The sequence below is a fragment of the Apostichopus japonicus genome, chromosome 18 (assembly GCF_037975245.1).
Source record: "Apostichopus japonicus isolate 1M-3 chromosome 18, ASM3797524v1, whole genome shotgun sequence".
In the NCBI taxonomy this organism is placed as follows: Eukaryota; Metazoa; Echinodermata; class Holothuroidea; order Aspidochirotida; family Stichopodidae; genus Apostichopus; species Apostichopus japonicus.
Genome location: NC_092578.1, coordinates 20,278,710 through 20,298,055, shown reverse-complemented (window position 1 = coordinate 20,298,055; position 19,346 = coordinate 20,278,710). Strand labels below are relative to the sequence as shown.

Here is a 19,346-nt window from a genome sequence, read left to right as displayed (position 1 = left end):
CACTGATATAAATGGAATATCAGATGGCTTATTAGTCAGTTAAGTTCAGATGTAGACAATTAAGGTGAACCACAGTGTGATCGACAGGACGATTCAAATGACCAAATACCAAATATCACCCAAACATTTTTGGGTTTTGGAAGTGCAGGACCATTGACGCAAAGGAAAGGATAATTGCGGTGCTTCTTCTCTAGAGAGTTCTCTGGCAAAACAAAAACTTGTGGAAACTGAGGACTCAAGTTTGCGATAGGAAGACGATCTGGTAGCGGGCAGACAGAACAGCTGTCACAGTGTCTAACACCAGATGCTGAAAAACGGCTCAAAGAAGCTGCTGAACAGAGATGTGATGAAAGGATGAAAATGCTATTGCTCACAACATTCTGTTTACACATTATAGAGGAAGACTACTTCTTCCTAAGCCTGTGGCTTTGGGTGTTGGTCATGTTGACAGTGATGAGGAAGTCATAAAACTCAGAATGGATTGTTTGTGTTACCAAAGCATAACCTGGTTATTGTTTACAGTATGTTGATCATTTTCTTTCATTTTCCTATTTTTTTTTTATTCATTTGATCTTTTCTTTTCCTTTTATTATTTTGTTGTATTCATTTGACAATGAATAACTTACTTTGGTAGATTGGGGAGTTCCCTAAAGTTTCAATTTTTTGCGAACTACTACAAGGCAACAGTTTGTGGTCAGATGGCCCTGTGTGACCTTTGTCTTGCTTAAACAAAGTAACTGTTTTATGTGGTCCTTATTTTATAATAGGAATACCCTGTACATGTACTGGCTTCAAGCCTCTATCACTTTTGAGAACTGAGGGGGAAATAGACAGTTTAATAGCTATTTTGTTTTGGTATGAATATTCTTGGTGATGGATGTGTACCTTCAAATTTATTTTAAGGACACTGATGAGACCCATATATAAGTTTATGATTCGAGGTTAAGTAATGTGTCTGGTAATTATTTAGTAACTTAATTTACAGCTGATACGTCAATTGACCAGGGAGTGAAGGGCAAGCTGGTCTAGAGCCGTCCAGAGAGCCACCCTACCCCAGAGATGTCCCCAACAGAGAGCCACCCTACCCCAGAGATGTCCCCAACAGAGTGAATCTGCTCCGGTAGTAACCAAGGAAGCAATTATATTTCGCGACTGTCTATTTGGTCGACCCGTGTCAAAATTGTGTTCTTATTTCTTTAGGACTTTTATTTTCCAATACGTTCAGTGGATTTCTTGTTAGACATTTATAACAGTTCTGATAAGATCTGTTAGTTGCCCATTTATATCATTTACATTTTTCTTTAAGTCTACGTGACCCCATTGTTTTTAATACAAGATTCACGTGCATAGTAAACCTACTACTTTGCCTTAATACGTTTATTTTTGTGTGAGCATTCTGCGTTTTCAAGTTGTCCCCACAATCTCAGAATTAACCGGCCCTACCCTCATGTGAAGGTGCTACTCGTATTTTCCCAAACCTAAATATATAGTTTTGCCTGGTCACTGCGTTTTGATCCGCTACATTTGCGTTAATGGTGAGTCTCGAGGCAGACTTCAGGAGACGGACAATGTGTTAAAAATGCATTTTTTCAAATTATGTTTATCGCAACATAAATTTGTTGTTTTCTTCAAAAAATATAACAATGCTTTAAGAATCCAACAACCCTTAAAATATTCTTCAGACATTCCTCTATTACGTCAGCCAACAGATCCTGGTTTAAATACTGTGTTTAATTATTTTATCATCTTGCTGTGACAAGGAACTGCTCTGTTTTCATTGTCGTACAGTACAACATATAAGAGTGACGTTATTTGTTTATTGTTTACATAACACCTAGCACCCAACAACTGTTAAAATAATCTTTAGACGTTCCCATAGCTTACAAACAACATTACCTGGTCCTAAGTACTGTTAGTGCAAGAACATTTAAATTATGTTATCATCTTGCTGTGACAAGAAACTGCTCTATTTTCATTATCGTACAACGTATCAGAGTGACGTCATATGTATATTGTTAACTCTTAAAATATCATCCAACAACTCTATAAATATTGTTTTGATATCCCCCTATTACTTTCAAGCAACACATCCTGTTTCTAAATAAGTGCAAGAACATTTAAATTATGTCGTTTCCATGTTGCTGTGAAAAGGAGTAACACAAGTTTTAATTGTCGTCCAACCTATAACAGTGACGTCATACGTTTATTGTTTACTCAAAAAGTATTACCTCTTTTAGCATCCAACAACTCTTCAATATTCTTAGGACATTTGGTTACAACATCCAACCAACCTTGGTTCTAAATAGGTTTAGTAACATTTGAAAACTATTATCATGTTACTGTTAATAGTTGTTGCTGATTTTCGATTTAGCCCACACTTCATAGTGAGGTACAGTAATTTGTTGTTTACCCACAAGATAACATCTCTCCAAGCACCCAACAACTCCTAAGATAATCTCAGGACATCCTTCCATAACTGTCAACAAAAACATCTAGGTTCTAATCAGTGAACGAGCATTTAAATGCCATTTTCATGTTGATGACAAGGAACTTCTTTGTTGTAATTGTTGTTCACTGTATAAGAGTGACTTCATTTGTTTGTTGTTTACTCGAAAATAACCTCTCCAATCATCCAACATCACAAAAATGTTCCTGGGACATCCCTCTACAACTTCGAACCAAAAAACCTTGGTACTGAAAATGTGCAACGAAACTCATTTTTTATGCACTTTTGAAGTGGACTAAAAGAACAATCAGTTGGATCTTGAAGAAGCCTGTACATGCATGTTACAAGTGTTGTTGATATATTATTGGAAGTGATGATATTTGAGAAGAACAAAATCAGAATATGCAATTACACGCTGCTCTTCATTCTGTTGTACTTGAGGAAATCCTATATACATAGCAATTGGTATCAAATATTGATTGCAGAAAGACAGAAAATGGTTGGGAATTTCTCAGAGTACCTCTATCAGAAGCAGGCAATATTAACGTTTTAGAGTACTGGTCTTACATTTACTAACAGTTATCAACTGGGTTCTTCTTTTGTTTTGTTTTTTCACATAAAATTGTTTTCAGGTTGATAAAATCTCAAACATAACACGTTGCTCAAAGGCAATACTAAGAAGCTAAATTCTTTCAATGTTTGATGGCATGTTGTGTTGTACAAATAGCCTTCCGACACTTTCCCCATGTCTGCATTCAAATCTACTGTAATGCTAGGCTATCTGCATAGCTAGTGAACAAATTTGCTTGATGTAGCTACGGCAACAAAGTGTTTACACTATTGTTCACTTTCCTCTGGATTATTGATTACTTTTCCAATACATACACTACAAGCCACAGTACAACACATAAAGAAGACTTGAATCTATTATCACTGCACATAGAACACTCTCAGAGACATATGTTATGTACATGTATATACTTGAGACACACAAAAGTAGGTAACAATATTAAGGTTCCTGTATTTCTTAAACTGGGTCCACACACCATACTTGTAACCAGAGGGACATGAGGGATGGATACTTGCGGAGTGTTAGCTCAGTGGTTAACGCCGGTGCTTTTCAATCGTAAGGTCCCCGGTTCGAGTCACTCCCAGATTAATGTATGTCGTCCAGTTACAGAGTTGTTGACAATTAACAATTCATAATCATGGACGTTAAATATGAATGTAAGAGACTGGCTTCGGTCAGCTTGCGGCTTTGATAAGCCAATTAGGCTTCTTCGCGAGTTCCTGCTTGCAGGAGGATCTAATATACATATATACATACATACATACATACATACATACATACATACATACATACATACATACATACATACATACATACATACATACATACATACATACATACATACATACATACATACATACATACATACATACATACATACATACTAATGCACATATTGCTTTGCCAAGGATCATATACTTCTTACTTAAACTAATTCTTTTAGTTCACACAAAATACTGCATTAAAAACATAATTCATTAGACATAATTGTTGTGCTTGAGGGACAGTAACTTACAGTAAATGTAATAAATATTCATATAAATATTTCCCACTGTATTTGACTACTATGAAGCAGTAATAATATCAGGCCTCATCACCCCCCCCCCCTTCCCACCACCCCTTGCCCTAAAACAATTAACCTAGCCACATTGAGTTAAAGCAGCATTTTGCGTTTGGACGCCATTTTCTACATTTTTGACATGTCCATCAAGATTTTACATATATCAATCACAAAACAGCAAATTAAGATATCAGCCAAGTTTTTTCTCTGCCAAACATCGTTAATTGGCGAGTAATTAAGGATATTGCAGATAATAAGTGACCACGACAAAGTGACCACGACAAATTCCACGTTTAAAATTAATCATATACATTTCCCCCAAATTCACTAGTTTGAATTCAACCAATCAGAGATACAGGCTTAGTTATGAGCCGTTGCTAAAAATAGATTCAAGACTTTGCTTTTCAAGACTTTGGTACAACCAGGGAGTTGTTATGGAACTCCCTTGTACAACTGCCATATAGACTGTACACAAATCAAGCATGGTGTTGTATTACATATTGGTCAATGACGTTCGTAGTGTTTTAAATATTCATATTATGGGCGAGGTTTATTGGGATCCCAACGGAAAATATCTTGGAGAAAAACAAAGTTGAAAGTTGCAAATTTTTCGACTTTTATGCCACCATTTGAAGTAAGATTTAAATAGATAGGCTAGTTATGTATGTCGCTAAGGCGTAGTGGAGTCAGTGAGGTTGAGAGAAAAAAGAAGAAAAGACGCAAATGCTGCTTTAATAAAGGGAAGGTCATCACTCACATGATGGTCGGACACTTTTGCTGTGAGGGACAGTAAAGGGCTAGTGACTAAAAATGTTCACGTTACCAATCAGCATATAAATAAAAAATTCTATTGGGATGCAACGTTTGGCTAATAATATATTGGATTGGATACAAATAGTTCATTTATGTATCGTGTGACATTTGTAACTAACTTAGAAGACAGGTAATAATTGGAGCTGTGGGAGGGTTTAAATAAACAAACTATTGAGCCAAGGAGGAAAGGTTCCTCCAAGAATGATTGAGTTAGCAGCAACCCTAATACCAACAGGGATGTAGCTTGAAGGGGCTATAGAGAAAAACAAGCAGGGACATGGTTTGATTGAAAAAAATGAATTATATTTTCCATTGACAATCTTTTCATGTTCAAATAGATGTAAGAAAAGGTATAAAACCTTCCTCAATAATTTCTATTTGCTTTTGTTTCTTTCAATAACTTGAAAATATCTTCATATAATTAACATCACTACTAACATCGCACTGCCGTCGCCGGTTATGTTTGCTCTCCACCTCTATTGGATTAGACCATATAAATATCCAATTTAGCAACAGTTTTTACTACTACTATCTATTATGCAGGCCCAGGGTTTGCATTAGCTGCGAGATTGCGCGATTTGATCGCATTTGGAATAAACAATTACTAAAAAGGCACTTGCGATTGATTTTTTAGTTATCCCGTCTATAATCCATAACATCTCGTAAATTTCATGTCAGTCTTTCATTCTATGAAATAAATGAATGAAAACATAATAATTGTGAGAATTCTTTCAATTTCTTCCACATGGTAGCCTAACACAACATTAAGTCAACGTGGAAATCTAGCCTTACCATCTGTTTATTTGCTTAAATTGTGACGCAGTTATACGATATCCATGGAATACTTTCATCATTGCTGTTATCTTCAACCACATGGTAGTCTAACACCACACTATGTCAATGGGAAAATCTTGCCTAACCATCGGTTTGCATATAAATATATATCACTTTGCGTAGGATTCGGGTAATAAATTAGGAACAGGGAAGTATCGCTTCGGGTGGGAATGAGCTATATGTGGTGATACAAACAGGGACATTGTTACCCTGTCTTATATCATGTTTTACTTTTACTGCTGTTGTTATTACTTTAAGGTTTTCTAAAGTTTGGTAATTTTATATTCCAGGTTTTGGTTCTGTTGTACAGTGCTCTTGAGCATGTTATATTTCATGATAACAGCACTTTAATATATGGTATTTATATTATATTTATATATTATAGTTTGCTCAGCCTTTCCTGCAATGAAAACAATGCGAATACATATTCTTGCAAGTCATCAATACAGAAAAGTTTGTTGTATGCCACTCAATGTTAGAAGAGGAAAGTGTCATAAATATCACTTCTGTATCCAAAGCCTTGAAATAATTGACAGCTTGCTCAATAAGCCATGCAGCTAGGATTACGTTCTGAATCTCATTAAATGAGTTCATACATCTAACACAGGAAATGACATACATTACCATCCTGTTCTACTTCCAAGAGGCCCATGGCAATTGTGAATATGAACCATGAGATTTAATTAAGACAGTGAGGACCTAGGAGAAATAATCATTTTAGCTTGCTAATTTGATTAAACGTATATCAAATGTTCAATGATGAAACCACAGATGGCTGCTAGCACAAAGCCACACAACTGCAATGCACTTTAATTAACAGATAGACCTGTCATTTACTCAAAGTGGGTGACAAAACATATTTAGCTATTAAGTTAAAATTGATAATATAAGTGTGAGAATGACCTATCAAAGGTCATAACCCCTTTAATATTGAAGTGTGCTAAAAGTTTATTCAACTTTAAGAACTAAAAGGTATGTCTGCAATTGGAGGTCTCTAGTACAAGCTACAAGACTATTTTAATATGAATCAGTGACAGGCTGCAATTTATTTCCTTGCCATGTTTAATGAAACACTGCAGACAACTTTTCTCAAGCTTTACCATTGTCGACTTTAAACGATCAGTTGGTTCTTGCACAGCTACAGAACAGAAGTAGTCAACACAGCACTCTGTGCTCTTCAGAACTGTTCTCACATTACAATACCAAACATCCACACGCTAATGCAAATACTAGCAACCAATACATCTTACTGAAAGGTCAATAAATTGAACCAGACGCTCACCCCCCCAGGCCCCCTCCCAGTCAGATGAAATCCTGGCTATACGCTTGGTCTAATGAAAAGCAATGGTGCAGAATCTCACTACCACTGCAGCTGTGCTTGTGAGTGTTTGATGCACGATGCATCAGTTATGACAGGTCAATACCAAGTACTGTACTGTACAGTAGATGTGGAAGGTATTTAAGGCATGTTTCATGTACAATGTACTTAAGCAATACCAAATAGATCAGTATGTTTCTCAATGTTTAGTATTAAGTTGTGTGATGTAATGCTCTATTCCCAAGTTTTGAAGTCTCAATTTCAAAAGATATTGGTATTGACAGGGTTCGGGTTAAAAGAAAATAAACTTCAACCTTTAGTTGAGTGCAGTTATAGGATGGAGTTACTCATAAGTATTACCATACAGACCACAACGTGGACAGTGCTAGTGCTGTACCTACCTGCCCAATTACTTAAAAGGTTATATGTACAATTACATCCACAGGCAAAGTGTATTTCAGTCACCAACAAAACAAATCAAAAGTTGTATCAAAGTGACAAAATTCATGTTTAATTGACAACAAAATCTTAACATCTAATTCTGCAGTACTTCAGTAATATTATTAGAAAAAGAGTTTGCGTCCCAGGGACGCAAGCCCCCGGAAAAGTTGCGTCCCGTAAAAAAAGCTTGCGTCCCAATCCAAAACCAATTACGTTTATCATATGACCTACTGTTACTCATAGTATCACTGCCTTTATACTTTGTGAATGTTATACACAATATATATGACAGAAATGCTCAGTGCCTTACTGTAGCTTCGCTGATTTTCAGGGGCAGCCCGGCCTGCCCTCCTTTCGACCACCCTGCCGTTTCAACCAATTTTTACCCCTGTCCTCCTCTTTCATCCGCCCTTGCACTTCGCTACTCGCCAACTCCGTACGAGTTCAGTGCTTTGTCCTTGAAGCAATTCCGGCAACCAACTCTTCAAAAATCCCAGTACCTACTGTACAGTGTGCATATCTCTTGCTAAATTCTAGTTCACTGTACAGTACTACTGCATACAGTACTACTGTATATGCCTGTTGGAGCTTCATTTTCATCTGCACTTGCGCAAAGTCTGAAAATCTGATCCAACATTTATCCTGGGCTCTTTGCAATCAATCATCTATACGAAAATTACAGGTCTATGTGAATAGCTTTTTACGCAATGTAGATTTAAAAATAATCAGTTCAATGTTCTAAAGTACAGTAGTTTACACAAGAATGTTGCGCCAAAATAACATTTACTGAAGCACATGGTGAATTGGGCCGCAAACAATTTTTGCAGCAGAACTAAGTACACTGATGGTAAGAATGCACACTTTTCATTAGCAGTTCTCTTAATGCTGAGAGAAGAAACATACTGTGAGATGGAATACGCTGTTCAGGATCAGAGATGTTAGCTTCCCACAAAATTCATAGATTGTCTCCACTCATTAACATTTTCTGATCAAAACAATGATTCAAATATTATGTGATAGTCTCAGAAACAATGCAAACTGTGCATCTTTGTTGTCGAAAGGTTTACATACTGTATGTGACCAAGCCTAATGTTATGATATTGGAATGCACACACATGGTAGCCTATACCACAAACTTCACTTTCTCTTCACAGGGGAAAGTAATGTTCAAGTAATTTTTGTTTAACAACATACTACGTGTTCATTGAGCACTACAGTCCTAGCAATAATTTTCAAAGACAATGGATGGGGACTCAAATCACGGGAAATTTTGAAAAGCAACATTGTCTATTTTTAGCATGAAAATCTCGGTCATGGAGTGTTGTTAACCCTGAACCTTGTGGTTGATTGTTATGATATACTTATTTTCAAACAAATTCAATGACCTGTAGGAGTAGGAGAACTTTTGGTTCTTGTCAGAAGAAGTTGTGGTTTTTACAGTGAAAAGAAATAATGAGGGATGTTCATTCAAAAATGGGTTTTGATATGTTTTCCATTGACCTAGTTGTGAATGTGTACTTGGGGTTTTTTTCTCAAAAAAAAAAGTTTTCTTCCATGGGACACAAGCAATTTGAAGAGTTTGCGTCCCTGGCCAAAACATTGCATCCTGGACGCAGAATTCTGCGTTCATAACAATGCTGGTACTTACGTTAACATAGACTGCCTTGGCAGAAACTTGTTTCCAGAAACTCTAAAGGTAGAAAAATGAACAAAAGAATAAAATTAGCACACCCATCCACAAATGTAACATTTTCAGGACTTAACATTAAGCAATGATTTCATTCACATTCTGAACAGTTATACTATACTGTACTCTGCAACAATTGACACCTACAGGATAAGTCAACTGAATTCATGACAAATCTAACAACTTAAAGCTGTAATTTTGCAAAATCATCTACTGTAGGTTTACCCAGAGCAAAGACGGATGTCATTAATCCAGGTCTTACCAACCACAAGTTATTCATAAACTGCAGTTACCTGTCTCACCTTAACTAATGCACATTGCCATCTACTTAGCCTATTAACGTAACATTTTGGCACTGCGTCCCCACTGATCCTCCTCTGGGTCAACACAGGTCTGTCACCTCATTCTTCCAAAGATATTCATGAATATTTAGCTTTATTTATTTATTTAAATCTGGTCTGTCCTTGAATTTTTAATTTATATGTTTTATCTCCATCATAAGGAATATGCAGTCAAAATGTTTCATCATATAAACTGGGCCAGATTCTCACATTTTAGCACATGAATTAAGTGCAAACTCATATCTTAGGGAAATCCTTTGGTTCAAAACTCATGCAATATCCTCATTATTAACAAGAAAACTCATTGGCATAGTTTGTTGTTTCACTACAAATTTTTTCGAGTAGATAAATTTACTAAATGTATAGCAATTTTTTTATATTTGCACATTGGCAGTGTTACAACAAAATTTTGGACTTAAAACTACTAAAATGTCATAATTTGTGGCAGGGGGAGTGGGAGAGGGGGGCTAGCCTTCCTTCACTTTGATCTTGCCAGGGCTTTTGCAGAATTGTTATTCATTCAAAAGATGTTTGAGTATCAAAATGTGTAAATATCACCAAAATAAACTCCACAACGTACAATATTGAATTTATGTTAACCAATGCAATTTACTGCAAGGTACTGTAACAAAGAAGCCAACTGTCTGGTCAGAATGAATTGATGTGACTCTTTAAAACAAGATTGCAATAGATTATTTAAGAACAGTTGCCCTTTTCGATCTTCCTTACCTTAACGACTTCTTGTTTTCATTGCTATCCAGTTCTTCAACACCAGGCCTGACAAGTCTGTTATCAGAAACTTTCATATTTTTTAACTGATTCTCCATGTGAGCTACAAAGGTGCCCTTGGCTTGTTCAGCTGCCTCTCTGACCTGTTCCATAAGGATCTCATGGCTCTGGGGATTGGTTCCCGAGAGCAGGCTAGGGTCTACCCCATGGAAAAGCTGCTCTGAAAACAGACTGCCATTCATAGCATTGACACTGGTAATCGGGTAAAGTCTGTCATCATCTCCAAATGAGCCTGAAATATCAAAATTAGGGTGAAGGTCTTTGAAACTCACTTAATTGATAATACTGTACTGGATTCTGAAAGCAATTGTTTATAGTATTGTGAATAAGCTCCACCAATTCCTTATTTATTGTACAATACATGAAGACATGCTATCTTTCAAAACTCCAAGTACCCACTATTTTTGGGGGCTTTAAATCCTCTCAACCATTAATCCAAATATGTGTTTAATCACCTTCTTATGATTTTCACTTATGAACTAGAACCAGCCATAAAACACAATGATAAAATGAAACCAAAAAGCCAGTTGGTTTGGTGATTTCTTGCCATACAATTTGCTCAAAGTTCCAAATCACTATCTGACTTTAGAGCAAGGGAGTTACAGTAAATCTGTCCAAGAATAAAGAGAACCAAACAGATCAGATATTATATTTCCGGCCCTTATTTATAGCACTCCCTTGTGGACATCAACCATTTCATTCACTGGTAAGGATTTTACAGTATAGAATTTTTATTCCAAAATGTTCAATATCCAGAAAGAACAATCTTCCTATGTGAAATATATAGGCACATAGATCAATTGTTTAAAATAAAAAGACATTTTCTATCATAATTTAACATGACATTGTTTATACACTATGTACATTTTCACAACCTACAAATCTATGTTGAAAAACTCATCTACATGAGTATAAATCTATACATTCTTTATATAGAGAAAATGGCTAATTTTGAGACCATTTGAGATAACCTATTGATCCATTGAGTCAATTTTTGCACCACTGACCCTTGAAGCTCTGAGAATGAAACTGATTATTAAAGAGCCATTTGAGTGTGTTTAAAGCAAGACTGTCAACTCTTTGAAGCAGATTTCATATCCTGGATGACTACATGTTCGTTTGAAGACCTACCTATAGAGCCCCCCCCCCCCACCCGACCCCACACAAAACTAAACTGAATTACATTTGACCACACTATGTTCACCCAAAGAAAATCATAGCGTTGGAGAATTCAGATTAATTGTAGCTTTAATTTTAAATTATCATGTTTAAAATGTTTTCAGACTTTGACACAGGTCTGTTGACCACATTTGACCTCGACCAATTTCAATAGGGGTCTTGCAGTCGCCAAGCTGGATCTGCATGTAGTATGAAGTTCAAGGAAGATGTACATCTTGAGTTACAGATATTGTGTTTATAGGATTTTCACACTTTTGACTTATTGCTGTTGACTGCAAATGACCTTTGACCGCCACCAATTTTAATAGGGTACTTGTATGCGCCTACAGTAGCTTAAGCCACCATGAACTTTTGAGGTACGTTGTTAACAAACAAGTGTCATACTGTACACACAAACACCATCACCATTGCACATACTTTCTGCCTCCATTATGGAATCAAAACCTGCAACATGCATTCAATATTATAACTAGAATGCAGGTCAACTAAGGTGGCCAGATGTCCAGCATTAGGCTGAACAGTCCAACAATTTTGTATAATGTCCTTAGAACTAGAAGACACCTTATATGTCCCAACAATTGCCTGCAGTGCTGCATTAAAAACATTGCCACTACTAACATACTGTAGTACAATGGACGAAATCTTGTTTTGGGGGGAAAATACAGTAGGCTACGATAACTGTTAGTGTTCGACTGATTATATGATAATCGGATATTACCGATTACCGATTAGTTCATGTGACAATCAGGACGATGCCAATTACTAATTACCGATTATTTTATCATTTTCATGGAACTGGCCTAATATATGCATGATTACCAACTTCTAGGCCAATATAATCAAAGATGTAAATGAACGACTTAACATTTCACACTAAAGCAAATAAAGAACACCGTCATACAAACATGGGGCGCTGTACGTTTATAACGATGAGTCGCAATATTGCAATCCCACCACAACACAGTAAATGGCAGTGCTGTACAGACTAAAGAAGGGGGGAAATAGTAGCCATTGGCTACGAAATGAAAATAAAAAAGTTAGGGCCAGCTTTTAGAACTGGTATTAAAATTAACCATTATCAGTGTTGCAACTCCAACATAAATAAAGTGAAAAGTAGACCGAACTGAACTAAAATATTCATAATTTGGTGATCTGATATCGGAATATAATCTGATATAAAAAATAAAGCAATCCCGGACGTTTGCTTCAAGTTTTCAATGATTACCATCTGCAAGGGAAAACTTCCGATCGAACGTTGTTTTTAACGATTACATAGTAAGTCAATGGCGCTTCTCCATTGACTTAACTACATGTGGGAGAAATCACACGTAAGTCCCATTGCCTTTGTGGCGCATGTCACTGGATACTTTAGTTGGTTGTGGGAATTCAATTACTGAAAGGGCCAGGGTTATTTTAGCATGTTTGGTACATGCGGTCATGGAAAAAAAGTTGCTTGTGTTTAATGCACAAATATGAGTGTGTTTGCCTAATCACAAAATACTGTAATGAAGTAGAACTACTGAGGACTGTCGCCAAACATTTTTAGGGAATTTTAGGAGTATTTGGCACCTTGATTTCATAATTTTATCACATTTGTAAAATTTGTGTGTGTTTTCTGTGTCTTCCCCATCTTCTTGATTCAACAGTTATCATTTAATCATTTCCCCAAAGAGAAGCAAAAATTTTCAGCAGGAATCGTAGCGGGAAAGAACTTGTGTTAGAAAAGAACCATTTGAAGGAAGAAAGCCTGCGTATTTGCTTCTAAGTATCACGATATACTGTAACTGTTGCCTGAGTTTGGGAGTTCTTGCATTTATCAGAACACAGTAAATGTATGTCTATCCCAATCAAAAAAGAAACATTATTGCAGTGACCTTGAGGCAAGTTCAAATCACAGTTTTGTTCAATGACCAATGTCAAAGTGAGTTAACCGTGTGAAATGGCTCACTACTATTATGTACATCATGTGTGGGGATTTTTCAGGTGTGATGATTGTTTATGAAGTGAACTGAACTTTCAAGGGCTCTCAATACTTAAATAATAGCGTTCTCGAAATAACAGTATACAGTATGTCACGAAATTATCAACAAGAATTTAATTGACTTTTAGTCATAAAAAGGGGATAATTCTCGAGACCTGACCAATGGTATGACACTCGGTATTTGATTGATAATAACAATACAATTTTTCATGTGTTTTGTCAGCACCAAGCATTAACTTAACTTATTAACGGTACATACACATAGTCTGATGTCATGCCAAGTTATATCACACATGACATACAGTACCCAGATGGTCAGTCATGCCATTGTGCATTTGTGGCCACTTTGTGCAAAGCAATTTGTAAACTATGCTTCCATTTTTTTACCTTTTTTGAACTGATATATAATGTTTTAAACACTTATATGGAACCAAATAAAATAGATGGTTTTGCTGTAACCAACTACAGTACACTGTACAGTAACAATGTGGTAACCTAAATTAGGCCATATTACCTATAGGCCTCTATCATAAACAATTAGTGATAAAATAACTGGTGTACACACTACAACATTCATTCACTCGATATTGAGATTTAGCCAAATTCATGTTCGTGACTAGTGTACAACCGATTATGCATAACAGAAAATACCGATTACCGATTATTTTTTTCATAATCGTACCGATTCCGATTCCGATTATTTGAAAATGAGAAAATATCCCGTCTATACGAAATCAGCAATAAAGTTTGACAGTAACAATTATTGTTGTGATTTTCCCTGTTTCCTTTTGCTTCGTTGTTATACAATGCTCTAAGGTATCATTTTGTATGAACCAAATTACCTCTGGAGTTTCTCGGAAAGAAAAAAAAGTTTTTTTTTTTTTAAATTTCCAAAATACGGAAATATGACATCCTACCTAGTCAGCACTGTGCTAAGGGAATGGCCTAACCACCTCGACGGGAATGTCACCTGTTAATGGCTTGAAATGGGTTAAGAATAGTTACTCAAAATTTCCATCTCAAAAAGTATCTCAGACAAACCATCCATCTTCAATCTTTACCAAAGTGTAAATTTTAATGACATATTGCCTTCATTCCGACATTATTTTATACTTATTTTCAGTATTATACCGTTTAAGGACAAATAGAAATGTTACGAATTTGAAGTTAAACATACCTCTTCATTTCCTATTTAACTCCATTCAGGTTCAATTAGAAAATGTAAGCTTAGGCCAATCAAACTGAAAAGCAAATTTTATCATCGTATCTTGTTTAAAATTACTCTAAAATGTAATACCAGATTGATGTAAAGAAACAATAACAACTAGAAACTACTCCAATATAAAATATAACATTCCCTCTATAAGACATATCACTTACAGTACCTTCCAAACAAATGCCGATTTCCAGCAAATTGAAAGTTGTAAACTAAGCTACGCATTTTTTTTTTTGGCAAACCGATGGTTAGGCTACATTTCCCATTGACTTAGTGTGGTTGTTAGGCTAACATGTGGTCGAAGATTGCAGTTTCCTTGGATATTTTTTTATTTGCGACACAACTGGAGCGAATAAACAGATGGCAAGGTTAGATTTCCATGCAGTTGACTTAGTGTGAAGTAAGGCTACCATGTGGTCGGAGATTTGTGAGGATTTTAGGTTATTTTCGCTGGTACTGAAATTGCTTCGTGCAGGCCATAATTTGCCACGGTAGATTCCCGGTGATTGTGCGCGACCCTCTCGCACTGCTTCAAATTTGATGCGGGATGTGAAAACTGTTTGCGCGATTCGCGCTGCAACTGCAATTCCTAGCTAAAGCAAACGCATGTCACAATTAATTTTACACAGACACCTGATATAACGAGGGCGATTTTCTTATATTTCTTTTTCGCACTCGTAATTGTGCTTTAGGAGGTCTTTTTAGCACTTGCGAGGGCGAATCGCCCATCGCCCCCGCTTATTTCCGACCCTGTCCAGCACATTCTTTAATTCGCGAAATTGGTATTGCTGCTATGTTTACTGTGCCAAGAAATATGAAGTCACTAACCACGAGGGAAGCAAAATCGGCGACCCTGGCAGCCTAATTTGATGAAAGTATACACTGTGAAAGACGTATGGATTATTTTAATATTTCGTAGTAAAAGAACAAACCTAATACATCAGTTGATATTTTCAACTCCCATATGCTTTTGAATAATGATATTTTCACCTTCCATATGTTTCTTTGAATAATCGGTATCACATAACTGGTATTCCACGTAATTTTTACCGATTCCGATTATGATTCGTACCGATTCCGATTCCGATTAGGTTAATCAGTTGAACACTATTCGTGACGCATCTTTTCATGGCCAGGTCAAAAACAGAAATATCTTAAGAAAATGTAAAAACACATTTGTTTTCTAAATTTGAATTGAAAGCTCTCAAAAATGTTGAAGGTTGTAATGGGAAGATGCAGTAAGCCCAATCAGAATAACGAAAAGAATGACCACCCCAGCTCCCACCCTTCATTTTGTCAAACAGCTAATGTTGCCGCTTTCAAAACGAGTTTCCCTAGGAGTGTCATCATTTTTAACATGGTCACAAAGTGAAGAAGTAAAATAGAATTAAAAAATGAGTGGATTGTATAGACTTGTTATAGAAATTTTCCTTGTTTCACTTATAACATAAGGCTAAAATGATTATTCTGCATAAGAAAGAAATGATATTGTTGTTTACTATATACAATTCATTGCAGCAACACAAATTATATTGAAAAACAAATGATAATGTAATCCAATTATTCCCTAGCGTTGATGGAATATTTTCATTCATGCGGTCACATATATAACCACTTGCCACTATCCCTCTCCATAAAATAACCTACCCTGCCTCTTCACCCTCCCATTGCAACAATCTTGAATATTTTTGTTAATGAATTTGTGACTATTGTACAGAAACAATTTTCCATTGAATTCTTTACACAGTGACCTGCCTGGGTAATCTAGGTCATGGGGTGGCTACTTGGCCTGCTCACAAAATCAGGGTCATGTAGCTGGCTGCCCTAAGTTGTACATTTGACGTGAAAATATTTCAGGGGTAGTCCAATCAAAACCTGATGTGTCACTCATACCACTTGCTAACTGTGACAGCAGCTTACAACACATCTATGGGAGGGGATAATTAGCCACCGCTTGCTTGATGTGATGAAAAAAATCATAAAGCCAGTCCATAAACTGCATATTAGGACTAACTTTTGTGGTGCATCTGGAACTTAATTGGATTACAACTTAACAATGCCAATAAAAAGCTTTGAGTTGTCAAACTTGCAGACCTGTGCCAAAGGTGTAGTAGCCTAATTTGATTTGGGGGGGCTGTAACGACTTGCCCAAAATATAACCAAAATTTTTCGCCCGCTCCGTGTGCGTTCAACATGTTAATGTGCATATAGGCATTCATCAGTTAATACATTACATGCCAATAACATACAATCATTTTCTGTGTTATTACCCTTCCATATTGGTTATACTTATTGGGGAAGTTGTTACAATGATCATATTAATAAGTTTAACCATTGAAAAACACATTGCAAAATATATTTCTTTCAGTGGGTGCCCTAAAAATTCTCAGCATATTGCCCGAATTTTCACAAATACTTAAGGTTGGGGGCTGCAGCCACCCCCCTCCCCCGCCTACTACGCCTATGGGTATGCTGCAAATCGCACTCCTCAAGAAATCACAATGTGCAGTAGCTGTGCTAAAAATCACACTCTCCTGACACATTTACTATTTGCTTTAGCGTATGCTGCAAATCGCACTCCTCAAGAAATCACAATGTTAAGTAGCTGTGCTAAAAATCACACTCCCTTGACACATTTACTAACACTAGTTTAGGTGTGTTATTTGAGACCATGTGGAGAAAGCAAATAACAAGTAAATATATCTAATAATATCGCAGATGCAAGACCTTTGATTCATCAGCATATAATAATTGGTATATTAAATATCATAAATTGCTTTATTTTTGTTATTCATATTGTTAGTATTAATGTTTTTGTAGGCTCAATAAAAGTTACATGCACAATCTACGGCTCTGGGCTATAGGCTATAGCCTAGTACAGTAGTACTGTATAGGCCTATATATTGTTCAGCATACGATGGGTGCGCCAGTGTTCGCGTCCAACCACGAAAAATTCAAATGTGTAACAACTTACATTTCTTTTGACGATGTCGTAGTTCGTTATCTAGTTGATCACTCATGGTGGGAATCATCTTTCAAAGCACATTTCAATTTTTTTTTTTTCAAAAGATGGGGAAATATCTCAATACTTTGGCTACTCCCGTGTAAACTCCGCCTTCGCATCGAGCGAGCTCAATTATACAGTGTTGCTAGTATATAGTACGTACAGTGTTTGTTATGTACTGTTGTAGTAGTATAGTAGTACTTCAAATTCTGACGGCATTAACATTGTTTACGCTGGTGACGATCAATGAATATTGATTAGGCTTTCTTAGACTATAGATAACATGTGACGACCAACGGTAACAACTTAGGATCACCATGGATATCGTCAACGAGAAATGGTCTCCGCCTTTAATGACATTAAAATGTGTAACATCATTCCCTTTCCAATAAGGGATCGTGATATACTCTCTTTACGTTACATCGTCATGATCAAGTTATTAAGGATAGTTTTAATCTTGATTTGTATGGTCTTGGGCCATTTCAGGCATGGGCTTTCTTTCGAGATAAGGTCAATTTCATTAAAAAAACTTGGTTCATTGTTAAAATAGGCCGGTGTGGATGTCATGGGATATTATTTCTGTTGGCGCTGATTCAAATAAAGTAATTGCTCTTCTAATTTTAAAAGGTTTAAACAACGAGTCACTAAATAAGTAGTTGATTAGGAATCATAAGATTGCCTTTGAGATGAAGTTGGCTAGGAAGTATATACTTAACCATAAGTCTTTTCACTCTTACATTAGATCCAAGAAAGAAAAAACTAAGGATGTAATTGTAGGACTTCTGCGGGATAGTGGTGGGAAGCTTATTGATAGTAGTAAGGAAACTGTTGTTGAATGATTATTTTTCCTCAGTTTTTACTAGGGAAATTGTGGACTGTGTGCCTGATACGTTTAGTAGTAACTCCACTGTTTTTAGTGGTTATATTGATTTCCTACTCCACAAATGCTTGGTGCGTTGAAGTCCAATAATATAAGGCTCCCTGCCGGGCCTGATGGGTTGAATCCTGTTATCTTCAAGGAATGCTGCGATGTTCTCCCTGCCCCTTTGAGTATTATTTTTTTTCTAAATGCTCTTCACTGGTAGGCTACTGTACCGACCAAGGGCGTAGGAACCGGGGGGGCTGGGGGCGCCAGCCCCCCCCCCCCAGTGAAAAATGTGGAGGGGCGGAAGTATCATTCCGCCCCCCGCTCCGCAAGTCAGAAAACCCCTTTTTCATTTCCAAATGAGAAAAAAATCTCATTTGGAGCACCAAATTGCATCTAAGGCCAGGTGAAAATACAAAATTAAGTTAAAAAAATGGAGTGGGTGTTGAAGTGTGCTATATTGCACCAAATTGCATCTGAGGTCACCTGGAAATGCAAAAAATTCCAAAGGGGAGGGGGACACCCCCTCCCCTTAGACCCCTCCCCCAGGCCGGCCATCAGTCTTCAGCCCCCCCCCCCACTCAAAAGTACCTTCCTACGCCACTGGTACCGACAGATTGGATGATTGCAAATGTTACTCATAATTTCAAAAAGGCTATACTATAGTCATAGATCAGTATGTATAATTGTTGGCATGTCAGCTTAACAATTGTTGTTTGTAAAGTTATGGAGTCTGTAGTTAAGGATTCTGTTCTAGATTATTTCCTTAAGATTCAATAGTTAAATTTTTCACAGCATGGC

The 19,346-nt window shown here is 36.6% G+C and overlaps 1 protein-coding gene across 1 annotated transcript in view; it reads right to left on the bottom strand.

Moving 5' to 3' along the window:
* The window catches only part of LOC139958949 (sterol O-acyltransferase 1-like), a 47,510-nt gene extending 29,616 nt beyond the window's left edge, over positions 1-17,894 (bottom strand). The window contains exons 1-3 of the mRNA XM_071956406.1: positions 17,651-17,894; positions 10,241-10,532; positions 9,132-9,173 (exon numbers count right to left, since the gene is read on the bottom strand). Coding sequence (XP_071812507.1) covers positions 9,132-9,173; positions 10,241-10,532; positions 17,651-17,708 — 392 coding nt within the window. The 5' untranslated portion in view covers positions 17,709-17,894. The remainder of the gene's footprint in view (positions 1-9,131; positions 9,174-10,240; positions 10,533-17,650) is intronic.
* Between the last annotated feature and the right edge of the window lie 1,452 nt (positions 17,895-19,346).